General features: G+C 47.3%; 1 protein-coding gene across 1 annotated transcript in view; it reads left to right on the top strand.

Moving 5' to 3' along the window:
* LOC143436467 (uncharacterized) overlaps positions 1–12027 on the top strand; it is a 44922-nt gene that overhangs the window by 27607 nt on the left and 5288 nt on the right. Inside the window, 3 exon segments of the mRNA XM_076920854.1 lie at positions 6837–6965; positions 7332–7471; positions 9348–9441. Coding sequence (XP_076776969.1) covers positions 6837–6965; positions 7332–7471; positions 9348–9441 — 363 coding nt within the window.

Genomic DNA, 12027 nt, shown 5'->3' with positions numbered 1-12027 from the left:
TTAATAAATCTGGGTGGTGAATTCAGGACCATTGTCTGACTGGAGGGAGGCTGGGTCTCCAAACTGGGGGATGATGTCTTGAAGGAGGAGATCAGAGACTCTCCGAGTCCTTTTGTTGTTGGTGGGGAATGCCTCCAACCACCCAGAGAAGATGTCCACCAAGACCAGGAGGTACTTGGCACATTTGACAGTGGGCATGTGGGTAAAGTCAAGTTGCCAGTCAGTTCCAGGAAGGGAACCTCTAGCCTAATGGGTAGGAAAAGGGGTGCTATGATACCTGGAGTTGGGATCTGACATCTGACAGATTTTGCAAGAGGCAGTGATAGATTTTAAGAAACTTAAGTCCTCAGGAGTAGGCTGTAAGTGGGTCTTAACAAAGTAAGACAATGCTTGGCTGTTAGGATGAAAGAGTTGGTGAAGATAGGACAGAGTTTGACGAGTGTCAGTGGTGTAGGTGGGGATGTGGGTTGCAGTGTAAGAATGTCCTGGGGAGGGTGAGATGAGTATAGGCCCCTAAGGGCCGAAGCTCTAGCTGCCTCATCAGCTCGGTTGTTTCCCTTGGAGACAATAGAGTCGTCCGTCCGGTGGGATCTGCAGTGGACAATCGCAGTGGCTGTGGGAAGATGGGAGGCCTTAGCATGGCCATAATTTGGTTTGCACTAGTTATTGATCTCCTTTTGTGTAAGCAACCCGCGCTCCTTCCAGATAGCAGTGTGGGACAGGAGGATATGGAAGGCATATTTGGATTCTGTGTAGATGTTGAGGGATTGTCCCTGTGCCAGGTGAAAGACACAGGTAAGAGCTATTAGTTCAGCCTGTTGATTGGTGGTAGGGGCAGGGAGGACCTGTGCCTCAACCACCTTGTGACTGACTATAGCATAGCCAGCTGCTCTGGCTCCTTCATGTAAAAAGGAGCTGCCATCTTTATACCAGGTATAGATGGCCCCTAGACAATGTGCCCTCCTGTATGTGTGAAGGATGAGGTAGTAGTTCCTCTAAAGTTTCAGTGCAGGAGTGAGATAGGGAGCGGTTGGTATTTGGTCAAGGAAGAAGATTAGGAATATTAAGAGGTGGGCATGATTGGAAGGTGAGGGTGGAGTCTTCTATTAGTGCTATCTGAAGAGAAAGAAACCTGGAGGGAGGTAGAGTCTGTAAGCCTTTGAAAATTAGGAGCTGTGACAGGTTATGAGAGAAGAAGACGGTGATAGGTGACCCCAAGTTTAATTTTTTAGACTCTCGAATAAGGAGTTCAGCATCTGCTAAAGTATGTATACAAGGTGCCCATCCCTTGGTGGTCAGGTCTAGTGTTTTTTGACAAGTATGTTACAGGTACAAAAGAGGGTCCCAGTTTATGGCTTACAACTCCAAGAGCAAATCCCTCTTTTTTGGTTACATAGAGGGAGAAGAAACGGGTCAGTTCAGGAAGGGGCAAGGCCGAGGCCTGAAGGAGAGCCTTTGAAAAGGCTTGGTAACAGGTTTGAGAAGAGGTTCGTGGGTGGGGCCTAATGTTGCTTCATATAAGGTGTGGGAAAGGAGGGAAGAGAAAGGAACCCAGGAACAGAAAAAACTAGCTATTCCTAGGAATGATAAAATCTCTTTCTTTTTAGAGGAATCTGTTAGAGACTGCAATGGTTTGTATATGCTTGGCCCAGGAAGTGGCACTATTTGGAGTAGGCGTGGCCTTGTTGGAGTAGGTGTGTCACTGTGGGTGTGGGCTTTAGTACCCTCATCCTAGCTGCCTGGAAGCTAGTATTCTGTCAGAAGCCTTCAGATGGAGATGTGGAACTCTCAGCTCATCCAGTACCATGCCGGCCTGGATGCTGACATGCTCCCACCTTGATGATAATGGTCTGAATCTCTGAACCTGTAAGCCAGCCCCAATTAAATGTTGTTCTTATAAGAGTTGCCTTGGTCATGGTGTCTGTTCATATTTATAAAACCCTAGCTAAAACAGAGACTGAATTAGATTTTTTTCTATATAAGGTGGTTTGGGGTAATTGTTAATCTCAAATAGGTGATCTAAGGAGTGGACAAGTTGGACTTTAGAAGGTGAAACTCAGTAGCTTCAACTGGACAGGAAATTTAGAATAGCAGAGGTGTCATCTTGGCTGATTTCTAGAGGTGAGACTGCAGAGGAGAGTAACACCTGTGTAATGGACAATCACATTTAGGGAGAGACAGAGAAAGTGAGTCAGAATGCAGGGCCTGGCCAAACAGGTGTGGGCTGGCCTCGAACCCCTGAGGTGGAGCAGTCCAAGTGCGTTGAGTACAAAAGTGGATGTCAGGGTCGGTCCAGGTAAAGGCGAAGATGTTCTGTGACTCGGCATCTAGGGGGATAGAGAAAAATGCATCCTTGAGATCTAGGACCGAGAAATGGGAAGTCCCCGAGTGGATAGTGGAAAGAAGTGTGTAAGTGTGTAAGTTTGTAAGTGTGTAAGTGTGTAAGTGTGTAAGTGTGTAAGTGTGTAAGTGTGTAAGTGTTAGCCACAACAGGATGGACGGAACCGCTGCAGAATGACTGACCCGAGATCTTGAACCAGGCATTAGGTGCCATTAGGTTTCTTAACTGCTAGTGTAGGGGTGCTACAGGGGGAAGAGGTGGGATGGAGGAGTTTTTTCCTATGAAGTCAGAGATGATAGGCTTAAGTCCCCCGAGGCTCTGGAGAGAGAGGGTATTGAGCTTGGGTGATATACCTGGTAAGGTCCAGTAATTGGATGACAACAGGAGAATGGTGTTTAGCAACAGAAGGGTTCTGGACGTCCCAGACTTGGAGGTTACCTGAGAGGCTGGTGAAGGAAACATGTTAGAGCCAGTAGGTTGGGTGGCTAGACAGAGGAGGAGAGGGGCTGCTGACGAGTTTTGGTTTAGGTGAATGGAGGAAGTAAAAGAAATAGAGAATCCCAACTTACCTAGAAGATCCCTTCCCAATAAGGGGACAGGACATATTTGCCCTACCAAAAAGGAATGGGTGAAAGGAACACCCCTAAAAATTCAACTAAGTGGTGGAATCTGGTGAGGTTGGTAAGGATGTCTTTCTGACAGTAGGAAAACAAGGAGGAGAGGTGGGTCCCCAAAACTCTCTCAGGACTGAGTAAGTGGCCTCAGTGTCCCTCAGTGTCCAGGAGGAAGGAGATGAGCCACCCAGATATGATGATGACTACCCCGGGCTCCCTGCTGGTGATGGAAGTGGTCGGGTCAAGGGAGCTAGGGCCTCTTCAGTCATCCATAGTCATGCCTAGATCAGCCTGAGGGTGACCTGGGAGTGAAGTCCTTCTCTCCTGTGTGGCATGAGAGCAGTCCACAGCCCAATGTCCCTCCTCGTGGCCCTTTGGCATGGCCTTGTTGGCTTGCAGTATTGACCGCATTTGAAGCAGGGACCTGGTAGTTCCCGAACATTAGAAGGCCAGGAAGCCCAGGCAGTGGCTGAGGCTGGTCACACAGCCTCTGCCAGCATATGATATTTTTGTCTTCCGGCCTTTCCATCTTCACTTTCAAGGCCAGTGCCAAAATTTCTGCCTGTGTAGTTAGGGGCCCCCTTTCTAAGTGTTGAAGTTTGGCCTTAATGTTGGGGTAGCTTTGGGAAAAGAAGTAGGTCATCAGGAGCTGCTCACCTTCTGGGTTTTTAGGGTCTAAATTAATATATTGTAAGAAGGCCTTTGTAAGGCTCTCTAAAATTTGAGACAGTTTTTCTTGTTTATCATGGATGACCTCTTGGCTCTGGGGAAGACTGATGAGAAGAGGAAGCTGAGGAGGCTGGGGAAGGTGCAGAGGCTGGTCAGTGATGGTAAGGGGGAGGTGCATTATCTGGACTGAAGAGTAGAAGTTTCGTCTGGTATTCATAGCTAGAAGGAGTTGAGTTGGGGGACGGGAAGAGCAAGGAGAGGGTTTGGAGTGAAGACAGGTGAAAGCTTGGACATAGAGGACTCATGAATTTACCGGATCACCAGCAGCATGTACGAAGATCTTTTAGAATGGCAGGATCAAAAGCACCGTTACTCATCCACTCGGAGTCAAGTGCGAGGCCAGACCTGATTACAAAGGTGAGTAAGTTTGGAGACTGTGAAGTCAGGCGCTAGTTTTAGAGGTTGAGAGCTTCCAGGAAGCACTCCAGTGGGGAGCCTGGAGGGATACTTAAAGACTAGATACCCATTGGGTGAGAGACATTATTTAAGTATTCTTACTGGTGTCCCAAGGACAAATTAATGATAAATCAATCTTACCACAGGATCCTGAGGGTCATAGATTAATGAACTATAATGAGTTGCCCATCTAGATTTACAGAGTCATCACACGGAAGTTAGTGGCTAAGAGCTGTGGGCCTAACGTCCAAGATGTGGGCCCAGGGTTCGAGGGAGAACAGTTTACCATCATCACATCACATGAAATAAATCGAGAGAAAAAAACTGCTTCCCAGACCACGAGAGGGAGAGGGTTCACCGAAGGGTAGAAGTCTTAAAATGAGGAGTCAGCTAGAAGGCTGGTCATAAAGATGGTGGATAAATCCATCCCTTAGACCTGTAGAGGGTGGCCAGTCCTCTCCTGGGACCAGGGGCCTTTTATGCCAACTGGGACAGGAAGGTCACCAATCTTCCGGTGTTTGGATGGAGTCGAATGGTCCTGTTGCCAGAGAGTGAGCCTGTGTGGTAGCAGGTATGAGGTTTGAGCGTGGGGCTTAACCCACGTGGCAACAGCCACTCCACTTGGTTGTAGGCTCTGCGAACCCCCCTGGACCTATGCAGTGGGTCCTCACCTGCATTTCGGCACCTAGGTTAGAATAGGTGGCACAGTCCCGGAAAATTATACTATGGGACAAGTCTCAAGTGGGAAGTTTTATTGGCAGAGGCGGCCTCTGGGAAACGGTGAGAGGGAAGAAGGGACTGCAGGAGGGGGGGGGGAGGGGGATGAGTCTTTAAGTGGGTGTGATGCATGTGCAACGGGACCTGCAGCAGGTACCATGGCAGTGGTTGCAGGAGCTGCACCGTCCACAGATGAGCCTGCTGCTAAGGATGATCCTTGGGCATTTGTCTACCCAACTGGGCAGATTTTCTGCAGAATAATGAATATGTAGTTTCTTGTAGTAATGCTATGTGGACAATTGATGCTTTCATAATTCATAATAATAGTTCTATGGCATTCTAAGATCTAAACCAACAATTCTGAGCCCTGTATACTATGAAAGCTGCCATTATAACTCTGTAAGCATTCATGTGTCACAGGCTAATTGCACTAGGATAAAAAGCGGGCTTGTGTCACACTTACGATCAGGGAAAACCATTCCTTCCAGGATGGCTGGGAAACCATTATCTGATAACCGAAGGTCATAAACTGAGATTGGACAATTTATTGCAGGTACAAGGAAAAAGATAAAATATTGACTAGATGTACCGATACAGCATGTTTCAATACTAATGAAACACAAGGCAGATGATTGGCTCTTGAGAAAACCATGCTACCTTTGAGTTTATGCGTTGAACTGTTGAAGTCTTTTAGAAAAGATGCTGGAGTCTGATTTGACCGCGGACCCTGAGAAGACGTAAGGATTAAGCAGAGCACTGCAGAGCAACTCCCTGTTCACTTTCTCTTAGAAGTAAAGATTCAAATCTAGTTTTGAAGTGAGTCCTTTCTGGGAGAGTAACTTTCTCTAGCTGACAAGGAGTTAATAAACTCCCAGCCTTGGGCCCCAGGGCTGCTTTGATAGACTGCAGGAAAAGGAAGAACTTCTTTATCAACCTCCCACTGTTTAACAACTGGGTGTTAACCATCATCACAGGCCTGTGGTTTCAGGGCTCAGAATAACACAGACTCAAGAAAGGTAAACAGTAAGAGTAACCAACTTTTACTTTTGCAAAACCAACTTTTGCCCACCGAAAATCCCTGACACTTACCCAGTGACTGCCTTCCAGAGAGAACCGGTGGTTGGGCAGGGCTCCCAGCAGGTGCCAGTTGAACCACAGCCCCATGGCTCCATGACTCTCATCCTGGTTCTCATCACTCCTCATCTGATATGTGATGATCCCTGATAGCTACTTACATCATAACCTCCATCCTCTGTGTGTGTGTGTGGAAGGGGGGTGGGGTGGAGAGAGAGACAGAGAGACAGAGAGAGGGGGTGAGAGAGAGACATACACACACAGAGACAGAGAGGAAAAGAGGGGTGGAGAGAGACAGAGAGGGGGTGGAAAGAGACAGTCAGAAAGGGAGAGGGGTGGAGAGAGAGAGTGAGAGACAGAGAGGGCATGGAAAGAGAGAGAGAGGCATAACCAGTGTGGGACGCTAATTGAGGGCAGGGATGGGGCAGGGGACTCAGAACACAGTTTGATCTTCTGACTCCAGAACACAATTATGGCAATAAATATGAGTGCACTGCAATATTTAAAGAAACCAAGGAATAGAGTTGTATTTCAGGGGTGGAGACCCCACCTAAAACCCCCAGGGAGGAGGTGGACATAGAACCCTGTGACCACACTAGAGGTGGTGGGGGCTGGGACAATGGAGTTGACAATTGAGGCAGACTAAACTCTCATGCAATAGCCATCTTTATTCAAAGCCCCGGATTTTGTTTGTTTGTTTGTTTGTTTGTTTTCGAGACAGGGTTTCTCTGTGTAGTCCTGGCTGTCCTGGAACTCACTCTGTAGACCAGGCTGGCCTCGAACTCAGAAATCCGCCTGTCTCTGCCTCCCAAGTGCTGGGATTAAAGGCGTGGGTCACTGTGTGCAGGGACAACTATGCAGTACGGGCGCAAGTTCTACAGTCAAAGTCTGCAGGCCTGTGCCTTGGCGGGAGCCCCGGCCTGGGAACTACTGTGTTGAGTCCCTGCGAGCCTCCTGTTTCTAAGGAAGATGCTCCTGTCACTCGGGTGGCTCTAGCCAATCAGGGTCTCGAGGCGGACTTGAGTGGAGGCGGGAACTTCCGGCCGGCCAATCTCAGGTTTGCCTGTGAGTCTGAGGACGCGCTGGTGTGTCCGGTGCGTTGCGCTGTGACCGGCTGCCTGGAGCCGTGAGGACAGCGGGCGAGCTGGGACTCGGCGCCATGGTGAGCGGGGCGCCGTCCCCACGCGGGGAGGATCCGCGGGAGCCCGTGGGCGTTGTCCCGGGGTGCGGGACCCGGCGGCGAGACGCGGCGCCCGGTGCGATTCCGTTCGTTCTTTGCACCTCGCAGGCGGAAGCGGGACGTCTGAGTGACGTATTCCCCTGACTGCGCCTGCGCACACGTGTGTTAGTGCCACAGACCCACTGTTTCCCGGCCTCAGGTGTCAGCACTGACGGGACGTTAACTGTGCGTGTGTTCTAAGTGTCCTCTCACGTTCTGCTGATTCTTTATTCCTTCTCAGACAGCGCAGTCTTTACTGCAGGTGAGGGGAAGTTCTGAAGTCAGATGGCGGCGCTGTGCGCTGTGTGTTCAGTCTGTGCTGCTCAGGTTCTCGTCCACGATGACCTTTGTCATCGGGTTCTGTCGTTCGCTGCAGGAATCGTTAGGCTCTTTAGTGGACATTTGTTGAATCTGTAGCGCAGATTCTGTACTGAAATAATACTGAGACTTCTTGTCTACGATCTCGCAACTTCTCTCCTTTGTTCGAGTTCTTTGATTCTTTTAATTACAAAGTTATACATTTGGCTGCAGACATTTGTTCCATTTTTGTGTATATCTCCATATCACTTATATGTCAGCTTATCAAGTATGACATATAAGTGATATGGAGATCTGTGTTTTTAATTTACTAAATATTTTTTATGTGCATGAGTGTTTTGCTTCCATATATGTGTGTTTATCACTTGGGTGTTTGGCGCCCATAGAAGACAGAAGAGGTCATTAGATGTTCGCCGCTAGGATCTGGGGATAATTTTGGGCCACCATGCTATTGCTGGCCAACAAACCCAGGCCATCTGTCAGAGCAATAAGTAGTCTTAACTGGTGAACCATCTCTCTAATCTTAAACGTGACAGATTTTCAAACTTTTACATGCGTGTGTACATTCACAAGCTGAAATCGCAGTCTTGAGAGAATTAAGGCTGTATTAAGTATGTGGCTGGAGGTTGGAGGTGTCTCAGAGGTACGCCAGCTGGATTTGGTCATCCTGACAGGGTAGAGCAAGCTGGCCTGTGGCCTTATGGACAGTGTATTCTCTTGGTTAGTGATTGATGTAATTATGCCTTTCCCATGGTGTTTGGTGCCATCCTGGGCCAGCATGCAGCTCTGGGAGTCTCAGCAACCCATATGTTGGTGGGTTTTATCAAAGGAAAACTTAGCCTCATATAATTTCTGTGTATTTTAAATAAACCAAAATTGCATAATTCTCATTCCATTCAAGCCAGACCCTGTGTCTTTCTCACTGCTGCCCGTTGAACTGAATCATGGCCTGCTTTCCAATCTCTCTTCTTGGTTGTGGTGGAGCTTCACTATGAGACTTGAGGACTCTACGTTGAGTTCCAGGTTTACTGTGCTGTGTTTAATTTTGGACAGAGCTTTACCTCCTTTGAAATCTTTGGGCTGGACAAACATTTGAAGATATCTAGTGTTAGGGTCCACCCATCCAAAGTTACACCAGCAGGCGTGTATAACTGGTTTTTTTTTTTTTTTTTTTTTTTTTTTAAGGAGAAAAAAAATAGGGTGTTATTGTTGATGTCTAAGTGAGCTCTTTGAGTCCAAGCAGAAGGTTGGTGGACTTCTGTCAGTGCCAAAGAGTGTCCTTGGCCAGAAGATGTCACTTGTCCTCTTTTGCTGTATCCACTCCCATGTGACAGTGTAAACCAGAATGTAAAAGAGAGTAGGAAAAACAGGATGCTAGCTCTCACAGTTGGGAGGCAAGATTGGGAGGGGCCTCCCTGTGTCCCCTGTGGGGAATCGATCACTCTCCTCCTGCTGATCCTGGTGTTCTCCTTGGGAACCCCACATGGAAGTACTAGGTATTGTTCAGTGTCCGCATCCTCCCCCAATTCAGAGTGTTCAGCTCATGATCCCAACTGGTGGATACTGGTGGGGTTGCTGAGGGGGGAGGAGTGAATACCAAACAAGTGGCCATGAAGAGACTTCAGGTGGCCAGTGTGCCTCGGGAGTCAGGCTTTCATGAGACAGCTCGTTTAATTCAGGAACAACAGCTATTTAAGCATTTGTGGGGTGACTATGTGCTATAGGGGTGGATAGATATTGTTGGCTTGGGCCAGGATGCCCGGAGAGACGCATACGGAATAGTTCCAGGTGATGCTGGACATGACTATATAATGGGAGACTGCGTTTAACCTGGGTCCTGAGCTACGTGACCTCATGTGGCACAAAGGTGAGGGCACAGGACTGTGTGCACTACAGGCCTGGGCCAGTTGGGGAGTAATCCTACTCCTGCCTATTACAGGACAAGATTTCTGGGGTTGGACTTTGTTTGCCCCTATCCTTGCTCGGGCCCAGCTCTTCTGGCCCCACAGCTCCCTGGCCCTGCACTGTCTTCTGTAAGTACTTCAAGGTGAAATTGGGGTATCAGTTGTCAGGGTTCAGGAGGGCTGAAGTGCTAGTCAAAGGCTGGGCAATGTGGCCTTTTCAGAAGCATCTGATCTGAAGGGATAGGGGAACAGTTAGATCAACTGGAATAGTTTATATCAGCTCTCAGGAAGTCCAGAGTTCAGCAGGTTGCAGTCGCAGGTGGCTCCCTGCGTGATGTCTGCCAGCCAAGTGGGAATAACTGGTGAAGGAGTGTAGTGAGAATTTTGGTTTTTCTTTTGAAGACTTATTTATTTACTTAATTAATGTGAATACACTTGAATAAACTGTCTCTTCAGACACCAGAAGAGGGCATCAATCCCATTACAGATGGTTGTGAGCCACCATGTGGTTGCTGGGAATTGAACTCAGGACCTCTGTAAGAGCAGTCAGTGCTGTTCACCATCTCTCCAGCCCAAATTTTGTTTTGTTTTTAAAAAGAAATATTGTTGGGGACTGCTCTGTCAAGTGTTGGACCCCGTACTGCTAAAAGCTTGGGGGCCAAAATTGTTAGAGCCTGCACTGCCCCAAGCTTTGGGGGCTAAATTGTTCTGGCTCGTACTGCTGCTCCGGTCTGCCGGTCAGGGTTCAGCAAGAGAGAGAGAGTGAGGGCGGACGTGAAGAATGGAGACCAGACAGAGTGTGATTCAGTCCCGTTTATTCTCAAGTCTCTCTTCCTAGTCTTAGTCCTAGTGCCTCCAAGTTCCAAGTTTTTTTTCCCACTTTTGTCTGCCTCTCACCTTTTATAAGTCTCACTTCTTAAGTCACGCCTTTAAGTTATACCTTTAAGTCACACACACCCAAGGGAAAATCCTGGGTATATAAAACAAGATGTTATCAGAGTGTGCTCAGTTGTTGTAGGCTGTTGAAAACAAGTCTCTTTTCAGGGTATATGGCTCAAGATGGCTGTAAGGATGATAGCCGCCTTCTGTCGGCTCCCCACAAAATATTATGGAAAATGTTTCATTTAGCCCCAGGTGTGGGATGTGGGGCTGCTTCAGACCGTCCACAGCAGCTGAGTATGACTTGCCTCGTGCTCTAGCAGAGGTGTGGTTTTTGCCAGTGGCAGATAGTTTCTGCAGTTGTGTGATGTTTGGAATTCTGGGGACTTTTCAAAGTGTATGTAAATGTTGGGGCCCCAAGAGTTGGTGGGTTGTTGGTTGCTGTTGGTTGTTAAGTAGTCATGGGCAGGGAAGAAACAAGAAGAATAAATTAGATATCCTGAAGGTGAAGATCTTCCATCTAGTGTTAGAGGTTCGTTCAAAGTACTGAAGAAAAGGAGTGGAAAGGCTGGAAGGAAGAAACCTACAAGGCAGTCAGAGTCTGGCTCAAAGGGGAGCAGCCCCAGACCAGGGAAATCCCGTTTTCACAGATGGAGAGGTGTAGAAACTCAGTGTACTTACCTGTACGTATCTGGAGTCCATTTGACGTGGGACAAGTGGATCCAGATTGTAAAACTTCTTTGATTTCCCCTGAAGCTTACATGAATTTTCAGTTTACAAAAAGGGATGTATTAACATTACCATTGTATTGAAATCTACATGGTAGAAAAAGTAGTTAACAGGTGTCTGTAAGACAGTAGGAGTAGCCTTTGGGTCTCAACAAAACTATAGTTTTAGGTTTAAAAGGCGTAATTTTTATTTTCAGAGAGCAAGGTATAGTTTGGATAGAAATAGTTTAGCATGATGAAAAGCATTTTTTAAGTTACATCTAGATGACAAAGAAAACTCAAAATCCCTGTCCGCCTACATTTTAAAAACCTACTTCAAATAAGGATTCAGTCTCTCCTCTCTCCTACCACGCAGCAGAGGTGGAGGAGGAGAAAAGTCATTAGGATCAGGGAAGTGGACCTGTTCAGCAAGAGTTATGTGGAGTGAGCTTGATCTTCGTTGGCAGCAGTTCAGTCCCATAGCAAACACCAAATGTGGCTCAGCAGCTGCAGACCTGAAAGAACTGTTAGGCTCCAGCCGGCTGAGGGCAGAAGGAAGCAGCGCATGGTCCTTGGTAAGCTCTCAGTGGCAGCGTAGTGACGCATGCCAAGTGCTCGGGTCTCGGCTCACGCCCACGGTCTGTGGTGTCACGTTTATACTCCTTCCTCAAATGTCCTTCCGCATGTTTGTATATCAGTACATCATTTGATATTACAAGCTTTCCAAAGAAGTCAGTAGTTTCCACTTTATCCTGAGCTTGTGACTGAGTAATCAGCAGTCGGTCCATCAAACCCTCAACTTCCGAAATCTTAAGAGTCATAACAGCACAGAAGGGAAAGAAATCTGAAACTTTTTAAAAAAGATTTATTTATTTTATATAAATTCCACTGCTATCTTCAGACACACCAGAAGAGGGCATCAGATCCCATTACAGATGGTTGTGAGCCACCATGTGGTTGCTGGGAATTGAACTCATGTCCTCTGGAAGAGCAGTCAGTGTTCTTAAAGGCTGAACCATCTCTCCAGCCCGAAACATTTTTTGAAAAAAATTTCTGTATATTTTAAATTATTTTTTTGATCCTTAGAACTTAGACTTTGTGTCGGTTTTGAACTTTTCTTTTTAGTTTT

The sequence above is a fragment of the Arvicanthis niloticus genome, chromosome 22 (assembly GCF_011762505.2).
Source record: "Arvicanthis niloticus isolate mArvNil1 chromosome 22, mArvNil1.pat.X, whole genome shotgun sequence".
Lineage (NCBI taxonomy): Eukaryota > Metazoa > Chordata > Mammalia > Rodentia > Muridae > Arvicanthis > Arvicanthis niloticus.
The sequence above is the reverse complement of the archived record's forward strand: the minus strand, read 5'-3'. Positions and strand labels throughout refer to the sequence as shown.